We start from the raw sequence: 21,549 nt of genomic DNA, 5'->3' as shown, positions 1-21,549 counted from the left end.
AACAACTGGAGCACCACTTGAACACCATTGGCACTGACAAATTCGCTATTAGTCAAGTGCAAAAGGCGGCCTTATTAGGAACTGCTTCCATCCTGCGACGATACCTGTAATACCATCAAACATCCACATCTGCCTATCCCAGGTCCTGGGTAAGGACTCGATAGGTAGACAAAATGCCAAATCCAGTCTGAACATCTGGCTGACTGTGTGATGATCCATAATAAAGTTGAAAGGGACATAGGAGGTCATTTAGTCCAACCCCCTGCTCAGGCAGGTAACCCTATACCATTTCAGACAAATGGCTGTCCAGTTTCTTCTTAAAAACTTCCAGTGTTGGAGCATTCACCGCTTCTGGAGGCAGGTTGGTCCACTGGCTAATTGTTCTACACAACAATGATGAAATCAAGAAGAGACTGGACTGCCATCTGTCAGAAATGGTGTAGGGACTCCTGCTTGGGCAGGGGGTTGGACTAGATGACCTACAAGAATGATGATGAACCTTTTAGAGACCGAGTGCCCAAAACCCATCAGCCCTGCTCCCGCCCCCACCCTGCCAGCACCACCTCCATGGCCCACAGCAGATGGCGGCCATGCCCTCCACCTGCACCCCGTAGCATCATCTGCACGCAATGGGGTGCAAGGGTAGAGTCTTGCCCCTGCTGCCTGGCTGCTCCACGCAGGGGCGACTCTCCTTCGGGGGGGTTGCTGGTGAGGAGGGGGCTGAGGTGACAGTACACATGCCCACAGAGAGGACTCTGAGTGCCGCTTCTGGCATGCATGCCATAGGTTTGCCACCACTGTCCTATACCATTTCAGACAGGTGGCTGTCTGGTCTCTTTTTAAAAACCTCCAGTGATGAAGCACCTACAACTTTTGAAGGCAATTTGTTCCACTGTCAGGAAATTTCTCCTTAATTCCTGGTTGCTTCTCTCCTTGATCAGTTTCCATCCGTTGCTTCTTGTCCGCCCGTCAGCTGCTTTGGAGAACGGCTTGACTCCCTCTTCTTTGGGGCAGCCCCTGAGGTGTTGGAATGCTGCTATCCTGTTCCCCCTCGTCCTTCTCTTCATTAAACTGGACATACCCAATTCCAGCAGCCGTTCCTCATATGTTTTAGCCTCCAGTCCCCTAATCATCTTTGTTGCTCTTCTCTGCACTTTTTCTATTTGCCAACCTTGGCAACCTTAAGATATGGACTTCAATTCCCAGAATTCCCCAGCCAGCCATGCTCAGAGAGCAACAGGTGCCCCTCTTCATCTCTTCCTCTTCCTTCTCCTCTACTACGCCAACCTCACTCCGTTCTAGCACTGATGATGTTACCTAGTTGGGTCATGACAATCTGCAAGAAAACCACCCAGCTCAGAGAACATCAAGGACCCTGCAGTCGTCGTTCTCGTCCTCCTCCTCCTCCTCCTCCTCTTCTATAAACTACCCCTCCCCTTCTAAAACTGATGACGTTCTCTAGTTGGGTCATGAGACATCTGCAAAGAAACAATCCAGCTCAGAGAGCACAAAGACCCCGCAGTCCTAGTCCTCATCCTCCTCTTCCTCCTCCCCTCCATAAAACCCAGTCCCTTCTAGCACTGATGGTATTACCTAGTTGGGTCATGAAATGTCTGCAAGAAAATCACCCAGCTCAGAGAGCAACAAAGACCCCGCATGTCCTCCTCCTCCCCCTCCTCCTCCTCCTCCTCCTCCTCCTCCTCCTCCTCCTCCTTGCAAATCCTCCTCCCTTCTAGCCCTGATAGAGAAAAGAGAGACCAGCCACTTGATGGAGTTTGTTCCTTTATTTAAAAGATTCTTACGGGCAACCCTGGGCAACTCACCAAGACAAACTCCATAATTCTTTCCAGTTTTTTAAATTCTCAGAAATCCGACCCTGGGTAGTGTTGAGATTCCCTGCAGTTCGATCCCCCGGTCTAATCAAATGCCCGCCTTCAGTTAGCCCAAACTCCGTCTCTGTTCCTTCCCAACTTAAGGGGTCAGTCCCAGCAGACTCTCGCTGAATTCCCAGAGCTTCCTGGCCATGTGGTCATCACGGGCCTGTGGCCAGGGCACTTTTGGCCGGCAGTCCGCGAAATACCGCCCGCTCAGCCTCTCGATGCCCTCCTCGGTGGCACAGTAGATGGAGGTCTGGGCACCAGCGTCGCAGTCTCGGAGGAGCAGCTGACCGAACGGAAGGAACCAAAATACCCACGGTGGAAAGGAGCGAAACACTTCGGTTCTAACTAACCCTGAAAGCAAAAGAGAGAGTTGGTCGTGTGAATGTCCTGGGAAGGAAGGAAGCACCTTCCGGGGTGACCCAGATGGAGGAAGGAGGAGGAGGAGGAGGAGGGGAGGAGGAAGAGGACGGGAGGAGGGGGGAAGCAGGAGGATGAGGGGGGAAGGAGGAGGAGAGAGAGGAGGAGAGAAAAGTGGGCGGGAGGGAATGGAAGTGAATCTTTGCCCTCCAGGCTAATTGGAAGATGTGAGCCATGACCCCAAAATACAGGAGGGGAAATGCCTGGAATGTTATTTGCAAAGGAAGGGAAATTCAGATCTTGGCATTCTCCATGCCGTGCTGACACTCCTTTACACTAATAAAGGCGTTTTAGGTTAAGCAATGCCTGAACGTTCTTTGAAGTGATTCATTAGTCAGACACATGACATCAGAAACTATAAAAAACAAGCGGATAAGAAAAGAGCTCCCCAGAAATCATTTATAATAATAATAATGATAAAGTTGGGAGGGACCTTGGAGGTCATCTAGTCCAACCCCCTGCTCAGGCAGGAAACCCTATACCATTTCGGACAAATGGCTGTCCAATTTCTTAAAAACTTCCAGTGTTTTTAACGTTGGGGAAAAGTTTTATCTGTCCACGGAGTATTTAAAACTCAGATTGCCTTGTAAAAAATTGGGACCAAAGGACCTGGGACCTTTCCCCATTGTGCGAATTCTGAATTCTGCTACTGTAGAATTAACCCCCCCTCAACTTTTAGGGAAGATTCACCCCGTATTTCAGTGCAGCTGTTGAAACCTTTCAGGGAATCCACTTTAAGACTTCCTCCAAAGCGCCTGGGCCCCTAGTGGAGGGAGGGGCGACTCCTTGCGAAGTGAAACGTATTCTTGATTCTAGGTTATAATAATAATAGTAGTAGTAAAGTTGGAAGGGACCTTGGAGGTCATCTAGTCCAACCCCCTGCTGAGGCAGGAAACCCTACACCATTTCGGACAAATAGCCGTCCAGTCTCTTCTTAAAAACTTCCAGTGTTGGAGCATTCACCGCTTCTGGAGGCAGGTGGTTCCACTGGTTAATTGTTCTCACTGTCAGGAAGTTTCTCCTTAGTTCTAGGTTGCTTCTCTCCTTGATTAGTTTCCACCCGTGGCTTCTTGTCCTGCCTTCAGGTGCTTTGGAAAATAGCTTGATTATTTCTTCTTTATGGCAGCCCCTGAGATACTGGAATACTACTATCCTGTCCCCCCTCGTCCTTCTCTTTGTTAAACTAGACAGACCCAATTCTAGCAACCGTTCCTTATATATAAGGGGAAACGACCATATTTGGTGCAATGCAAAGGCTACCCCTTATCAGAGGCTACTGGGGTGAAGTGTACTGATGTAAAAGCTGATAGATTTGGAGCTGGACTTCCACTCACCTGGATGAACCACATAGCAGGTGACATTGGTTCCTTCCAGCCGGTTGGCCAACTCTCGCGTGTGGAGAATGTTGGCTAGTTTGCTGTTGCAGTATGATAGTGTGCCCTTCTTCATCCCCTCCACCGGTTTGTGGATGGTCCGAAAGTCGATCTTCCCAAAGAGGTGCGCATCTGAGGACACGATTACAACCCGGCTCGGGGCACAGCGCTTTAGCTGGTCCAGGAGCAGGTGGGTCAGTAGGAAGTGAGCCAGGTGGTTGACCTGGAAACCCAGGTCAAAACCATCAATGGTTTGACCGTCCTTAAAGACCCCTGCCAAAAAAGTTAGGGAATTCCAGGTAGTCTTCAGTTTACAATGGGTCACTTTGTGATCATTTAAAGTTACAACAAATGCCCAAAATGTACTTAGAACCCAGTTCCAAAGTTGCAACGGCTCCCCCCCCCAGTGTTACAATGATCACATTTTAGGCGCTTGGGAACTGGTCTTCACCTTACAACCTGGTCCACCGTCATGTGGTGGAGGGTTTACAACATTTTTTATGACCCGCTTTATAACTGTTACAGCTTACAACCCTCACAGGGTTGTTGTTTTGAGGAAAAAAGGAGGAGGAAGGCGTGTTTGATCTGTTTGTTGCCTTGAGTTACTTGTAAAAATAATAATAAAGGCGGGATACCAAAAACGAGGAACTACAAGGAGAGAGCAGCTTCTGAAGTTATGGCCAAACCCCCTAAGGAAGAGAAATTCTGGAGACCCCCACAGTATTCCCACTTCCTCGCCCTGATACCCCAGGAGGGGGGGGGGTCTGCTCTGCACCCACCAGCATTGTTGATGAGGATGTCCAAACGGGGCTCCGATTTTAGGAAGGTCTGTGCAAAAGCTCGCACGGAGTTGAGGTTGGCCAGATCCAGGATCATCAGGATCACCTCCGAGTTCCCACTTTCCTGGAAAAGGAGCAGAAGGAATCCTGAGAAGAATCGGGATCGGGTGTGGCTTCAAAGGCTGATCCCGGTTTACTCACCTTCTATGTATGTCTGCTCACCTCCTGACAGTCACTCAGGGTCGTGTGTCATAAAACAAAACAGGCAGTCCTCAACTTGCAACCATTTGAAATTGCAATGCTGCTGAAAAGAGTGATTTACGACCTATGCTCATGCTTTCGACCATTGCAGCATCCCCAGGGTCATGTGATCAGAATTCGTGTGCTTGGCAAACAGTGTAATTTCCGATAGTGGCAGTGTCCCTGGGTCATGTGATCACTATTTGTGATCATCCCAAGAGGATTCCCATAAGCAAAACCAGTGGGAATCCTGGATTCACAAAACAAGTGCAGTGATTTGCTTAATTAAGGGGCTGCCCCAAAGAAGAGGAGGGGGTCAAGCTATTTTCCAAAGCATCTGAAGGCAGGACAAGAAGCAACGGATGGAAACTAATCAAGGAGAGAAGCAACCTGGAACTAAGGAGGAATTTCCTGAGAGTGAGAACAGTTAGCCAGTGGAACAGCTGGCCACCAGAGGTTGCGGGCGCTCCAACACTGGAGGTTTTCAAGTAGAGACTGGACAGCCACTTTTTCTGAAATGGTTCGCGGTCTCCTCCTTGGGTAGGGGGACTACAAGACCTCCAAGGTCCCTTCCAACTCAGTTATTCTATAATAACATACCACAGTCTTATGGTCTAGATCAGGGGTGTCAAACTGCTGGCCCATAGGCTGGATGGATCATGGTGAAACCATGCTCACCCAGTTGCCGGCAATGGGAAAAAAGTCATGATACGTCATGTGATGTTGCCAGTTTGACACCCCTGGTCTAGTTGAAGAATGGCAATTAAGATGAATGAGTTTTAATAACCAGAACCAAACGGATCACGCAGATCCAGCAAAACCACTTCCAGCTGCCCCCCAAAATATGGAGCCCCCCCAGACAGATTCCAGCCAGGCCAGGCCAGAACTGAAGGCAAAGCTCTTCAAGTGGGGAATGGCTGGGGGTCCGCAGGGCGACCGGGGTACATCGGAAGTGTTGGGATCTCGAATTCTGTGTAGCTGATTGGTTGGAGAGTGCTGGCTCCTGCATGAGGCAATCTACGCTCTGATTGGTTGCCATGGGTGCGGAGGGGGCATTTCCCTTCTTTCCCGCCTTTTTCTTCTGTGTCCTCTGTGTGCTGTTAAGATTTACCTCACGATGTTCCTGTGTTCCTGATAGGTATATTTATATTTATATAAAAATTTATATTTATATTTATAATTTTTAAAGTTAGAGTTAGAGTTATGTATATAAGATAAAATATTAAGTTAGGGTAAAACCATGAAAAAAATCACCATAATATGGTGCCAATGGGATGTAATAATTCAATATCTAAGGAAGCTAAAACCCTTTAATTGTTTCTGGTGTGGCTTGAAATTTCCTAAGGAGACTTTCTTGGCCTATATGTGTTATTGTTTGTTCCTGTCAAGAAATTGTGCAGCAGCTGTCCAGATGAAGTTTAATTTACCTCAGGATATTCCTCTGTTCCTGTAAATATATCTATTTTCATCAGTCTTTGTCATCATCCAGAGATAAAGAACACAAGATAGTCAGGAACACAGGAATATCACGGATATTCTGGATGATGACAAAGACTGCTGTAAATAAGTATGTGTGTGTGTGTGTGTGTGTGTATGTGTGTGTTTATTATCTTTGTCATCATTCAGAAAGAACACAAGATAAATGGTTAGCTTCCTTAGAGATCGAATTATAACATCCCATTCTGACTCTATGGCATCATATTATGGTGATTTTATCATGGTTTTACCTTAACTTAATATTTTATCTCTTCTATTGTATTGTTCACTTATTAAATATACAGGTAGCCCGTGGCTTATGACCACAATTGAGCCCCACATTTCTGTTGCTAAGGGAGACAGCTGTTAAGTCAATTTTTACGACCTTTTTGCCACAGTTGTTAAGTGAATCACCACAATTGTTAAATTAATAACACAGTTGTTAAGTGAATCTGGCTTCCCCCCTGACTCTGTTTGTCAGAGGCCGCAAAAGATGATTGCATGACCCCAGGATGGTGCGACCGTCATAAATATGAGTCACTTGCCAATTTTAATCACCTGACCCCAGGGATGCTGCAATGGTCATAAGTGTGAAAAAGGGTCATCAGTCACTTTTTTCAGTGCCGTTGTCCCTTTGAACAGTCACTAAATGAACTGTTGGAAGCCAAGGATTACCAGTATAACGTCTCTCTCATTCTGATTCTATGGTGCCATAATATAGTGATTTTAACATGGTTTTACCCTATTTTAATATGTTATCTCACCGATTGTAGTGTCCACCTATTAAATATACAGGTAGTCCTTGATTTATGACCGCAATTGAGTCCAGCTTTTCTGTTGCTAAGTGACACAGTTGTTAAGTGAATGTTGTCCCATTTTATGACCTTAATTGCCACAGTTGTTAAATGAATCACTGCGGTTGTTAAATTGGTAACATGATTACTAATATGGCTTCCCCATTGTTTTTGTTTGTCAGAATGTCTCAAAAGGGGATTGCACGACACTGGGACATTGCAACCGTCATACGTGTGAGTCAGTTGCCAAGCATCTTAATTTTGATTGTGTGACCATACTGCAACGGTCGTTAAGTGTGAAAAACGGTCATAAGTGTCTTCAAACTTTGAACAGCCACTAAGTTAACTATTGTAAATCAAGGACTACCTGTATAACATCTCTCCCATTGTGACTATATAGCGCCATATTATGGCGATTTTATCATGGTTTTACCTTAACTTAATATTTTATATTTATTGTACTGGCCACTTATTTGATGTACACATATTTGTTCATACTTTAAACTTATATTTGCATCTGCCTGTATAGTGCATTTTATCTGCATTGCATATAAGGGATTGCATGAACTCTGTAGATGTCATATGCTAAATAAATGAATAAAATCCATCAGGAAAAGACCTGAGTGCTGAAGAACGGAGGGACGGAGAGAACCGCACGGCAGGCGCTTACCCGTCTGATGTCACACACAGCCGATTCTCCTCTTGCTTTGTCGCGGCATGCCAGAATGACACGGGCGCCTCTCCGGGCCAGATCCACCGCTGTGGCCTTCCCGATCCCTACATTTCCACCTAGGAAAGACCAGAGACAGGAGGATTCACTGAGATCGCCCAGCCGTTGATGGGGACCCAGGAGTCGGGCCTGCATTTGTCTGCCTGCAGTTTTTGTGATGTCACGCACTGAAGCACTTGCGTGGCAGTATTTCTCAATCTTGGCAACTTTAAGACGGGTGGACCAACTCCCAGAATTAAAAGCATCTTAAAGTTGAGAAACCCTGGCTCAGGGTATGATTTTCACTCTTTCAGAGCAGTCTCATATCAACAACAAAAAATAGCTTAAAATTATTCAGAGGTAATACAAATAGTCCTAGACTTACAACCATTATTTTAGTGGTTTTTACCCAATTCTGACATACAACCATCCATGGGATGGTTGAAGTACAGTTCAGCATTCCTGACTGAGATGCCTGGAGTCCCTTTAGGTCTTTGCAAGGGCCACTTTGTAGTGAGATGGGTGGCAAATAAGTTTAGTAATAAAAAATTAATGGCATTTGAAAAAATGGGATACAATGTTTCTGTCAGACCAGAAGATGGCGCCGGTTTCCCAACATTTGCTCTGCAGGCTGTCACTTTACTAACACAAGTTACAAAAGGATTTGAAGGCCAAACATGGATTAATGCATGGATGAGGGGAACTAACTAATTGTCTTTTCTCACTCTGATCCAGGGACAAATAGAGTTACTTAGCAGGGCATAAACAAAGCCAATTGGAAGATTGTAAAACAGTTTTAAGTTAAAACATACCTATTCCTGCGGACTCTGGAAATACTACAGATATTCCTTGACTTACAATGATTCATTTAATGACCGATGGCACAGAAAAAAGTGACTTATGACTGTTTTTCACACTTATGAACATTGCAGCCCGGTGGTCCATGATAAAAATTCAGATGCTTGGCAACTGAGTCGCATTTATGACGGTCGCATTGTCCCAGGGTCTATGGATATCTCAGCCAGCCTGGCACGCACACGTGGCAGGTGGCTGTAAACGCCGGAATGGCTGTCAATGCCAGTATTGCTGGGTAGGGAATTCTGGGAGTTGAAGTCCACACATTTTAAAGTTGCCAAGATTGAGAAACACTGCTCTGTTTCCTTTCAGGTTAAGCAACGGTAAGAAGAGTGAAGGAAGGAAGGGAGGGAGGGAGGGAGGGAGGGAGAAAGGAAGGAAGGAACGAAGGAAGGAAGGAAAGAAAGAAAGAAAGAAAGAAGGAGGGAGGGAGGGAGGGAGGGAGGAAGGAAGGAAGGAAGGAAGGAAGGAAGGAAGGAAGGAAGGAAGGAAACAGAGCTAAAACAATAACTATGAACCAGGTCTCTCTATGCCAGTGGTTCTCAACCTGTGGGTGGGGACCCCATTTGGGGTCGAACGACCATTTCACGGGGGTCGCCAAACAACGCAGTCCGCCATTTTTTTCCCCCTTTTCCTTAGCTGTGCTACTCCCTTTTATTCTATTGGCTTTTGAAAGCCAATAGAAGAGACTCTCTTGAATAGAATCTAATTCTATTGGCTTTCAAAAGCCAATAGGAATTGTCCAGGCTGTCTCTGCCCTGCTGAGCCTGCCAAAAGTCCCAGTCTGCCAACGGTGCTGCACCAGTTTAGTAGTCCTCGACTTACGACCGGTCGAGTAGTCCTTGATTTATGACTGGTTGGGGATCGCAGCATTAAAAAGGTTGAGAGCCACTGTTCTATGCCAATGGTGGCGAACCTATGGCACGCGTGCCAGAGGCGGCACTCAGAGCCCTCTCTGTGGGCACACGCGCCATGCTCCGGAGATGGCAACCATCCCACTTCAACCAGCTGCCCACTAACTCACCGAGGTCCCACGTGGCTGGATGCATCCCAGCATGGCTGGTTTCCCTCCCCCCCCCGCCTCGCCTTGTCTCGCCTCACCCCACAGGACGAGCCTCCTGCCCACTGCCCCACCTGCCAGAGACCCCCTGGATCTCCCCCAACCCTGCCTGGCCCCCACAGGTGTCCCTCCCCACAAGCAACATCGAGGTGACCATGCCCACCTTGGCCACACCCACCCAGTCTGCCACGACCACCACAGCCACGCCCACCCAATGGGCCACGCCCACCTGGTACCCGGTGATAAATAAGTCGGTTTTGGGTTGCAGTTTGGGCACTCGGTCTCTAAAAGGTTCGCCATCACTGCTCTATGCGTTTCTTTCTTGGCAAAGAATCCATTGCGTTTCACTCTTTAAAATGACCTCTTTTTCAGGATCGGATCAATTCCATCCAACACTCCAGAAGACAGGCTTAGGATACAGGGGGATCTGGACAGACCTGAACACTGGGCACTATCTAACAAAATGAAATTCAATGATAAAAAAAGCAAGGTTCTACATTTAAGCAAGAAAAACGAAATGCACAGATATAGTATAGAGCAGTGATGGCGAACCTTTTAGTGCCCAAACTGCAACCCAAAACCCACTTATGCATTGTAAGGTGCCGGGTGGATATGGCCCATTGGGTGGGTGGGGCCCACTGGGTGGGTGTGGCCCATTGGGTGGGCGTGGTTGCAGTGGTAACAACAGACAGGGTGGGACTAAAAAGTTCAATCAATCAATTCCAACTTTGCAAGATCTTTTTTTTCCCGTGAAATTGACTGATTGAACATTTTTTTTTGCACACGGCGGCAGAGGCATAAAGCAAAAAGGTTTTATAAAATCCAGCTGAAGGCCTAGGACTGGGGTGACAGCACGCGTGCCCACAGAGAGGACTCTGAATGCCACCTCTGGCGCCCGTGCCATAGGTTCGCCACCACTGGTGCAGGGGGTACCTTGCTCAATAGTAGTAACTGTGAGAGGGACCTTGGAGTCCTAGTGGACAATCACCTAAACAGGAGCCAGCCGTGTGCTGCAGCTGCCAAAAAGGCCAACACAGTGCTGGGCTGCATTAACAGGGATAGAATCAAGATCACGTGAAGTGTTAATACCACTTTACAATGCCTTGGTAAGGCCACACTTGGAATACGGCATCCAGTTTTGGTCACCACGATGTAAAAAAGATGTTAAGACCATAGAAAGAGTACAGAGAAGAGCAACAAAGATGATTAGGGGACTGGAGGCTAAAACATATAAGGAACGGTTGCTGGAATTGGGTATGTCTAGTTTAATGAAGAGAAGGACGAGGGGGGACATGATAGCAGCCTTGTAGTATCTCAGGGGCTGCCCCAAAGAAGAGGGAGTCAAGCTATTTTCTAAAGTGCCTGAAAGCAGGACAAGAAGCAATGGGTGGAAACTAACAAAAAAAGAGAAGCAACCTAGAACTAAGGAGAAACTTCCTGACAGAACAACCTGAAACAACCTGCCTCCAGAAGAGGTGGCAGTTTTTAAGAGACTGGACAGCCATTGTCCGAAATGGTGTAGGGTTTCCTGCCTGAGCAGGGGGTTGGACTAGATGACCTCCAAGGTCCCTTCCAACTTTATTATTATTATTATTATTGTTGTTGTTATATTTTCCTGACAATGAGAACAATTCCTCTGTGGAAGGGCTTGTTTCCAGAAATTGCGGTTGCTCCAACAGGGGAAGTTTTTAAGAAGAGATTGGACGGCCATTTGTCTGGAATGGATGAGGATAATAATAAATAATAATAATAATAATAATAACAACAACAACAACAACATCTGGCTGACTGTGCGATGATCGATAATAATAATAATACTAGTAGTAGTAGTAGTAGTAGTAAAGTTGGAAGGGACCTCGGAGGTCATCTAGTCCAACCCCCTGCTCAGGCAGGAAACCCTACACCATTTCGGACAAACGGCTGTCCAGTCTTTCGCTTCTCACCCAAGGAGCTTCTTCAGCGCTGCTCTTCCGTCGGTGCTTCTGACTGGGCCAGACACGGGTCTCCGGCAGCCCAACGGGGGGGCATTTTCTCCCCCGCTCTCCCGCCCCGCCTCCTCCCTCCCCGGGCAGGGGTCCCAGGCGGGTCTCTGCGGAGCCTTCCCCGCTTTATTCCCAAGGAGCTTTTGGGGATGGACTTTCCCAGTTTGGTCCAAGGCCCCTTTGGGTCCACCTGGATGGGGGAGAACCTGGGTTATGATGAACCCGCGACCCGCATTTCGCTTGGACCTTCGAGCGGCGCTTTGATTCCGGGCTTTTGATCCCGCCTGGAGCCCCCGAGGTGGGGGTGGGGGGGTTGTTTAACAAGAAAGGCCACGTCCCCCGCCCCAGCCTCCACGCCCCCCCCGCCACGGATGGGAGCGCAGCGGCCCCCGGAGCTACCTGTGATGAGAACCGTCTTGCCCCGCAGGCTGACCGCGTTCCGGCACCGCGTGGCCGCCACGAAGTTGTAGTAGAGCAGCGCGCAGAGCCCCAGCAGGAGCGCCGCGCCCCCCGCCACCATCGCCAGCGCCTCCATGGCCCGCTCGCCCGACCCCGCTACGCCAAGGTTTCGTTTTTATAGGGACGGTCCCCGCCCTCGGCCCACCTCCCACCTCCCACCTCCCGCTCCTCCCCGCGTGGGAAAGCCATGGCCATGGGCAGCGCTGCCAATCTCTCGCCCTCCCCTCTTCCCCTCTTGGGCTACGAAGGGAGGGAGGGAGGAAAGAAAGAATGAAAGAGGGGAGGGAGGGATGGAGGGAGGAAGGAAGGAAGGATCCTCAGAGGGAGATCTAAGGAGGCATTTCCTGCTAGTGAGAACACTTAACCAGATTAAAGGCTTCCCTCCAGAAGTTGTGGGTGCTCCATCCCTGGAGGCTTTTAAGGAGAGACTGGACAGCCCTTTGTCTGGAATGGGTGTAGGGTCTCCTCTCTGAGCAGGGGGCTAGAGTAGAAAAAACAGAAGGGAACAGACTAACAGAGTTGGATGGGACCTTGGAGGTCATCTAGCAATAGGTTTTGTCTGGCATGATCTGGTTCCGACAAACCTATGTTGACTTTTGGTTATGACTTTGTTTGCCTCTAGCTGTTGGCAGATTCATTGCTTCATTATCAGACACTTCTTTATGCAACCAGGCTGGTTTCTTTTGAGAGCTGTTATTTTTCTTTTTTGTTGGGGTTGTGCTAGACTGGGCTTTTAGAATGTCACTTTTCAAGTTTCCCAACCTTCTTGGGTTGTTTTTACCTTGAGAATTCTCATCCATGGAATCCTTCCCAAGCTCTCTCTAAGTTTATTGAAATCAGCTCTCTTAAAAGTCAAAGACTCTAGTTTAACTATATTCTATTGCTTGTGCTTGCATAATGTTGAATTCCAATATTGCATGATCACTCCCCCCCCCCCAGGTTCCTATGTCTTCAACCCCTTCTGTCATTTCATAAGTCCAGTATGGCTGATCCATTGATTCCCTTCTTTAGTTTTGGGGAAAGAAAATTGTCTTCTAGGTTAGTCAGGAACCTGTTTGATCTTCCACTTGGTGCAGAGTTTGTCTCCCAGTTGATGTCAGGGTAATTAAAGCCCCCCATTACTATTGTGATGTGCTTCCTACATACCTTAGTTAACTGATTAGCAAAAAGTTCATCTATTTCCTCTGTTTGGTTGGATGGCCTGGATAGGATAGGATAGGATAGGGGTAGAATAATGATAAGACTAGAATGGAATGGAATGGAACTAGAGTAATGATAAGAATAGAATAGAATAGAACAGAATAGAATAGAATAGAACACAATGGCAGTCCAGTCATTTTTAAAAGCTTACGGTTGTGAAACTTCCACGGCTTCTGAAGGCAATTTGTTCCATTGTTTGATTGTTCTCACTGTCAGAAAATTTCTCTTTATTTCTGGGTTGAATCTCTCCTTGATCTGTTTCCATCCATTATTCCTTGTCTCACTTCAGGTGCTTTGGAAAGTCTTGTGGTAGCCCCTCAAATAACAGAAGGCTGATATTCTGTCCCCCCAAGTCCTTCTTTTCTCTAGACTGGCTATACCCGAATCCCGCAACCGTTCTTCATATGTTTTAGCCTCCAGCCCCCCGATCATCTTTGTTGCTCTTCTCTGCGCTTTTTCTAGAGTCTCAACATCTTTTTTTATAGTGAGGTGACTAAAACTGGTTGCAGTATTCTAGGTGTGGTCTTACTAAGGCTTTGTAGAGTGGCATTAGGGCCTCACCCGATCTTGATTGAATCCCTCTCTTAATGCAACTGAGGATTGCATTGCATTGCATCTTAAAGTTGCCACGGTTTAGAATCACTGCTACAAAGACTAAAAGCGCCCTTCACAACAAACAACTGACAACACCCTGGTGAAAACGAGAGATCCCATCCACACCCCAACCAATGTTGTATCACTGGAGGATCCTAACCTCCTGCCTGTCAATGCCAACAGTCAGGGGCATCCAGCTCTCTACGGGGGGTGGGTGGGTGTACAGGGCTGGCACTGCCACAAGGAAGGCGGCATTGGGGTCCCACCCAAAGGTGTTGCTTGAAGGAAGGGGCCCGAAGCATGCCGTCCTGTGGGTTGATTATGCTCTTTTTTTGGTTTCAGCATAAATTTTTGATGGATTCAGTATAAATTCCAGAAGGACTGGTGGGATACAGAATACTGAATAGCCGAGTTGGAAGGGATTTTGGAGGTCTTCTAGTCCAACTGTCAGAATCCAATTATATTTCATCTTTAATCATCAATTATAGAAAACCCCAATTCTGCCTTTTCTGGATTCTGCCATAAGAGGGAGAGAAGGGGGAGAACAAAGGGGCTTTATGGCCCTCACTTCCTTCAGTATACTCCTAAGAAGTTGAATGTGTTTATTGCAACTTCAAAGGAAGACTTTGAATATAACTAGCATCAAAGAACTTTACCATGACAAAGAGAACTAATTACCTTTCATGTAGTTATCTGAAGTCTCCATACAGATGGAAGAAAGGAGCAAGGGGTGGAACTGTGATGCCTGAAATTATCACTGGAAGGGGGGTGATTGGGTGGGACTGCTGGGGAACCCCTTAAAACCTTGAATGGGAGAGCTTGGACCCCAAGTCCTGTCTAGCATGCCTGCAACCACTTCTTCTTAATAAACGATTCCTGTTGGAAGAATTATTCCAAGAGTTCTGTCTTCTTAAGATGCAAAGTGGGGTGGGTCCTTACATTAGACAGGACTTGCAAAATTAATCCACCTGGAAGGGAGACCCTTGCCGGGGGATTTTGCAAAATTTACCATGTCAGACAATGGAGCAAGAGAGGGGGAAAACTCCCTGGAAAGAGAGCCGCTGACCCAGTTGGAACCTTGCCAGATGTTGGGATTCGAGAGGTCAGATTCCTCGGGAGAAGAAGTGGTGGAGACACGGGACCACAAGCCTCGCTGGTCAATGGGCGTTGGAAAGAAAAGTGAGTGGGGAAAGGAATCAAGAAAGGTGACCCTGAGACGGGGGACCAAGCAACCAGAATGGAAGCAGGAGATGGAGAAATCCCTGCACGCAAGTGAAGAGGGAGGAAGCTGGGCACCGTACTCAGACTGGATCCTAGAGATAGCTATTGACCTGATGAAGAGAACTCTCAGCTTCCTAGGAGAGGAGAATACTGAGCCCTACGGCCGCCCCAGCTCCTGGAGCCACAAAGGGAGAGACACCGAGGGGGACGTGGAACCTGCAACCCCAGGGACATCTACTGATCCAGGAGCCCCCACCCCCTACCGGACCACAGATGGCAATCTGGGCGGAAGACACTACCACCCACAATGGAGGCACCGATCCATTCCAAGACGTCCACCGTTGGAGGTGAAATTCAAAGGGGAGCCAACACGCTTGGGGTTTTTCCTAACCCAAGTCCTCAGCTACATGGAGGAATATGGGCAGGACATCCCCCAGCGACAAAGCCCGCATCCGGATCGTGCAATCTGCCCTGGATGGACCAGCTGCAGATTGGGTGGTGAACTTGCATGACTCCAATGCCCCAGAACTCAGTAACTTCAACTGTTTCATGTCCTCTTTGAGAAGACGATTTGAAGACCCCCTGGCTGATCGCAAAGCCCGTGAAAGGATAAAAACGATGAGGCAAGGCAAACGCCCAGTGGCTGAATATACACAAGAATTCCGGGCCATTGCCAGCAAACTGAACTGGCCAGAAGACATCCTCCTTGGCCATTTCAAAGACGGACTAAACTATGATCTATATGATGCTTGCCTGCCCCGAGGGGACCCACATCGACTTGAGGAATGGTACGTCTTGGCAGAGGAAGAAGAGATCGACATATTGAAGAGGCACCGCCGAGGAAAACAATGGAGCCGCCCCCCGCCTGAGCTGACACACCAACCGGTGAAATCATCGGATACAGCCAAGAAGCAAATGGGGTGTTTCAAGTGCGGAAGAGAAGGGCATAGAGCTGTAGAATGCCGCTCAAAGGCCCCCCAGCACAACCCAGACAGATCCCCAATCAACAAACTCGGAAAGTCTTCAGCTAAGCCAAAAGAAACGGCCATGAGAATGATGGAAATTGCAGAACCCCCCACTTCTATTCACCAAGGGGAAAGAACTCCAGCCTACACCACAGGGCCGGTGGATGCCTCAGATGACAGCTCGGAGGGCGAACCCCTGGTAAGTGGATGCATCACACCCATCCTCAAAACAGTGACTATATTAATCCCCCCCATGCCCGAAGCTGTGAAGGTGAAAGCCTTAATAGACTCTGGCTGCACCCGCTGCCTCATTAGCCCAACACTAGTGGGAATCTGGGCATCCCATCCAGGAGACTGGAACAACCAATCTCATTTGGCCAGCTAGATGGATCCATAGCAGGGGGGGTGCCAGCTACCCTAGCCACTCTGCCAATACACCTCTCCCTGGGCAACCATGAAGAGGACATAACGTTTGTGGTGACCCCAGGTATGGAATGCCCAATGATTCTAGGGATGGAATGGTTGAAAAAATGGAACCCCTGGGTAAATTGGAGGATGACAGAAATCAAATTCCCGAAGGGGGACCCTATGGACTTAAAACCCCAAGGGAGGCTACCAGAATCAAGAATAGAAAAAGCATCCATAGGAGAGGAAAAAAAGATTAACAGAAATACCAGAGGAATATAGGGACCTTGCTGAAGTTTCAGTGAGGAGAGGGCGAATGAGCTTCCCCCCCACCGACCCACAGACTGTACCATTGAATTCAAGCCTGGGGCAAAACTCCCGAAGCCCAGATTATACTCCATGAGCCCAAAGGAGAAGGAGGAAATGGAAAGATTTATAAAAAAAAACCTAGAGAGAGGTTTCATTGAGCCAGCCAAGCCTAAAGTGGCTGCTCCGGTCCTTTTTAGAGAGAGCTCTTTACGTTTATGCGTGGATTATAGGGCTCTGAATACAATCAGTGAAAGCAACCTATACCCGCTGCCCCTCATGAAAGACATGCTGTCACACCTATCGAAAGGGAAAATTTTTTTCTAAACTAGACCTAAGGGAAGCTTACTATCGCGTGAGAATTAAGGAAGGGGACGAATGGAAGACTGCATTTAACTGCCCCATGGGGTGCTATCAATTCAAAGTCTTGCCATTTGGATTACAAGGGGGCCCTGCAGTCTTTATGCAATTAATCAATGACGTTCTAAGGGAGCACCTGTTTAAGGAGGTCCTTGTTTACTTGGACGACATTCTTATCTTTACTGAAACAAAAGAAGAACACGTCAAACTTGTCAGAGCGGTTTTAAAGAAGCTGCGAGCCGCTCACCTATATGCCAAACTCTCAAAATGCGAATTCCACCAGGAAAGGATAGACTACCTAGGCTATCGCATATCCCCACAGGGCATTGAAATGGACCCAGAGAAGGTCAAAGCAGTATTAGATTGGGCGCCACCCCGCACAAGAAAGCAACTATAAAGTTTCCTGGGCTTTGCAAATTTTTACCGCCAATTCATCCCCTCATTTGCCCAGATAGCCTTGCCCCTCACTAACTTACTAAAAATGAAGGGAGCATCCTCAGTAAAACCTAGCCAGCCACTAACATGGACAATGGAGTGCCAAGCAGCGTTTGAGAGACTAAAGAGACTTTTTTCTGCCGAACCAGTACTAAGGCACCCAGACATGGACAAGCCCTTCATAATACAGGCAGATGCAAGTGATGTGGCAGTGGGGGCTGTGCTATTACAAGAAAATGATGATGCAGTATTGCAACCCTGTGCATATACATCCAAGAAACTCACGGAAACAGAACAGCGCTGGCCCGTATGGGAGAAGGAGGCTTATGGGATACGTTGGGCATTACTCACGTGGCGACAGTTCCTGGAAGGCAACAAAATCCCCTTCCAGGTGTGGACCGATCACAAAAATTTAGAAGCCCTGAAAACGTCCAGGAAACTCAATCCCAAACAAGCCCGCTGGTCTCAGCATTTTCACCAGTTCCAGTTTAAACTCAAACATTTACCTGGGAGAAAGAACTTCCTGGCAGATGCTCTATCTCGCATGCCTCAATATAACAGCGCACGAACCACAGACTCTAGACCAATAATGGCAGAGTCACAACTGGCAGCACCAGTAACCACAAGAACCCAAGCCAAATTAAAACCACAACTGGACAGCCAAACTGGAATTGAATTCAGAAAAAGTTTGGAAACAGATGAATGGTTCCAGAAAAACAAAAATGTGTGCACAATGAGAGACGGGTTGCCTTGGGTAGGGGAAAAGTTATATATACCAACAACCCAAAGAATCACGTTCATGCAGCTTTGCCATGACACAAAATCAGCAGGGCATTTTGGATTTGTAAAAACTTTACACTTAATTAAACGGCAATTTTGGTGGCCATCAATAAAAAAGGGCATAGAAAGTTATGTTGCCAGCTGCCCAACCTGTGCATCGGCAAAGAGGTTGCAAGGGAAGTCGCCAGGGCTATTACAACCAGTGGCAAGTCCCTCAGCTCCCTGGAGGGAAATAGCCATGGATTTTATAGTGGAATTGCCAGAAAGCAATGGGAATACTGTTATCTGGACAGTCACAGACCTATTTTCCAAACAGGTGCACTTATCCCTTGCCAAAAGATTCCCACTGCAAAGGCCTTAGCAAAACTTTTCATCCAGCACATTTACAGATTGCACGGGGCACCCCAACGCATCATCTCTGATAGGGGAGTGCAATTTACGTCTGCATTTTGGAAGGAATTTTTATCCCTCTTAGGGACCACTCAGGGACTGACATCTAGCCATCATCCACAAGGGGATGGACAAACGGAACGGTGCCATTCGGTACTTGAGCAATATTTGAGATGTTTTTTAAATTTCCAACAGAGTGATTGGACGGACTTACTTCCTTTTGCAGAAGTTGCCTACAATAATGCAGTCCACTCCAGCACAGGCTACACTCCTTTTCAAATAGCCAACGGTCAAAGTTTCAACCCTATGCCAGAGTTAACCCCAAACGAACCAACGATCCCTTCACTGAAAGAATGGATGGAAAAACTACAAAACACCTGGCCAATAGTCAGAAAATCACTAGATGAAGCTAGGCAGGCATACAAAGCACAAGCCGATAAAAAAAGGGTTGAGCCTACACCATTCATTATAGGAGAAATGGTGTACTTATCTACAAAATACCTAAAGTCCCTACAGCCCTGTAAAAAACTTGGACCAAAATATATAGGACCTTTTCCAATTAAAAGAATCATAAATCCAGTAACAGTAGAATTAGAATTACCCAAAAATCTCAGGCAAATACACCCAATTTTTCATTGCAGCTTGCTGAAAAGAGAGCATCAGTCACCTCTACAGCCAAAAATCCCCCCCCCACCACCTCCAATCATGGTGGAGGGTGAACAACACTTCGAAATAAAGGAAGTCCTTGACTCTAGGAGATATCATGGAGCAACTCAGTACCTAGTTGTCTGGAAACACCTCTCTGCCTCACAAAACGAGTGGGTCCATAAATGTCATGTCAGAGCCCCAAAGCTATTGAAGAAGTTTCACACAGAGTATCCCAACAAGCCTAACTAACTTTTATACCTGTTTTGTTTTCTGCAGGTGGATCTCTCTTATTGTTAAGAGGGGCCGGATGTCGATTGGCTGGGAATTCTGGGAGTTTGTCAGGGAATGGTGCAGCCAGGTGTCCAAATGAAGTCAGAGACACTGACACAAACTTGTAGTTTTATATAAATAAATATATTTAACATCTACATTCATGGGAGACAAGATAGTCAGGAACCCAGGAACATCGTGAGGTAAATCTTAACAGTATGCAGAGCTCTCAGAAGAAAAAAAGGTGGGAAAAAAGGGAAACTCCCCCTTTACACCCACAGCAACCAATCACAGCCTCACATACCTGGAAGGGGCTGTAGTGACTGCTGGGGCTTGGAATGTGAGGAAGGGGAAGCTGCGCTAATGGTTAGAGTAGTCTTTCTCCTCCTTGGATACGTAAAGACGTGTGGACTGCAACTCCCAGAATTCCCCAGCTGGCACAGCTGCCTGGGGAATTCTGGGAGTTGAAGTCCACAGTCTTAAAGTAGCCAAGGTTGGACACCTCCACTTTTGACCTTGCGCTACCAGTTGCCTGGGGAATTCTGGGAGTTGAGGTCCACCTGTCTTAAAGTGGCTCAGCTTGATAAGCACAGGGCTAGGTTCACTTCACAATCAGAATGATTTGCTGAACAACCGTCGCAAAAGTGGTTGTTAGAGTGGGCACATTTAACTTGGCGCTTTGCTTAGCGACAGAGATTCTCATCTCGGTTGTGGTCGTAAACCAAGGACTTCCTCTAAATTTAAACAGTGGCCAAAGGAATGATTGCTCTCTGATTGGCTCTTGCCCAGTCTGGGGTTTGCCCCCGCCCCCCTGGAGCCCTCCAAAGCTGGGGAGCCCCCCACCGACCCCAGACCCCTTGTGAAGGTTGAGCCAAGGGGGGCCAGCTCCACTTTCCCAAAGCGAGCTGGGCACACAGCCCTTCCTCCCGCTGGGGGTCACCCGGATCTCCACACCGTAACCGGGATAGACGGAGATGGTGTACGCGCACTCCAGCCAGCCCTTCTCGTAGGGGGTGTTGCTGGGCAGTGGAGATGCCAGGGCGCCCCGAGGTCCGGTCAGGTTCCAGCAGCAGGGCCCTTGGGGGGGGGGTCAAGAGGGTGGGAGGGAGGAAGAGGCTTGACTCCCTCTTCTTTGGGGCAGCCCCTGAGATACTGAGATACTGGAAGGCTGCTATCCTGTCCCCCCTCATCCTTCTCTTCATTAAACTGGACATTCCCAATTCCAGCAGCCGTTCCTTGTATGTTTTAGCCTCCAGTCCCCTGATCCTCTTTGTTGCTCTTCTCTGTACTCTTTCTATTTGCCAATTTGGGGTGCCCAACCTTGACAACCTTAAGATATGGACTCCAATTCCCAGAATTCCCCAGCCAGCCAAGCTCAGAGAGCACCAGGTACCTCTCTTCGTCTCCTCCTCTTCCTTCTCCTCTGCTATGCAAACCTCACTCCGTTCTAGCACTGATGATGTTACCTAGTTGGGTTATGAAAATCTGGAAGAAAACCACCCAGCTCAGAGAACACAAAGGACCCCGCAGTCCTCCTCCTCCTCTTCCTCTTCCTCCTCCTCCTCCTCCTTTCCATAAATTATCCCTCCCCTTCTAGAACTGATGATGTTCTCTAGTTGGGTCATGAGACGTCTGCAAGGAAACAACCCAGCTCAGAGAGCACAAGGACCCCGCAGTCCTGGTCCTCCTCCTTTTCCTTTTCCTCCTCTTCTTCCTCCTCCTCCTCTTCCTCCTCCTCCTCCTCCTCTCCACAAAACCCACTCCCTTCTAGCACTGATGGTATTACCTAGTTGGGTCATGAAATGTCTGCAAGAAAACTACTCAGCTCAGAGAGCAACAAGGACCCCGCAGGTCGTCTCCTCCTCCTGCTCCTCCTCCTCCTCCTGCTGCTCCTCCTCCTTGCAAATCCTCCTCCCTTCTAGCCCCGATAGAGAAAAGAGAGACCAGCCAC

At 47.8% G+C, this 21,549-nt stretch overlaps 1 protein-coding gene across 2 annotated transcripts; it reads right to left on the bottom strand.

The window, feature by feature from the left end:
• Positions 1–1,775: 1,775 nt before the first annotated feature.
• On the bottom strand, positions 1,776–12,128 carry LOC120319929 (dehydrogenase/reductase SDR family member 13-like). 2 transcript variants are annotated; one of them, XM_039369293.1, is made up of 5 exons: positions 11,965–12,128; positions 7,630–7,748; positions 4,450–4,573; positions 3,632–3,943; positions 1,776–2,231 (listed from the first exon to the last, which is right to left on the bottom strand). In XM_039369293.1, the coding sequence occupies exons 1-5, from the start codon at positions 12,098–12,100 to the stop codon at positions 1,972–1,974; spliced, it is 951 nt and encodes a 316-aa protein (XP_039225227.1). In that variant the 5' UTR covers positions 12,101–12,128; the 3' UTR covers positions 1,776–1,971. The 2 variants fall into 2 exon arrangements, with proteins under 2 accessions (XP_039225227.1, XP_039225228.1); XM_039369294.1 differs by having other exon boundaries at positions 3,632–3,802.
• Between the last annotated feature and the right edge of the window lie 9,421 nt (positions 12,129–21,549).

The sequence above is a fragment of the Crotalus tigris genome, unplaced genomic scaffold (assembly GCF_016545835.1).
Source record: "Crotalus tigris isolate CLP2741 ecotype Arizona unplaced genomic scaffold, ASM1654583v1 scf7180000020998.99666, whole genome shotgun sequence".
In the NCBI taxonomy this organism is placed as follows: Eukaryota; Metazoa; Chordata; class Lepidosauria; order Squamata; family Viperidae; genus Crotalus; species Crotalus tigris.
This window is presented reverse-complemented; position numbering and strand designations above follow the sequence as displayed.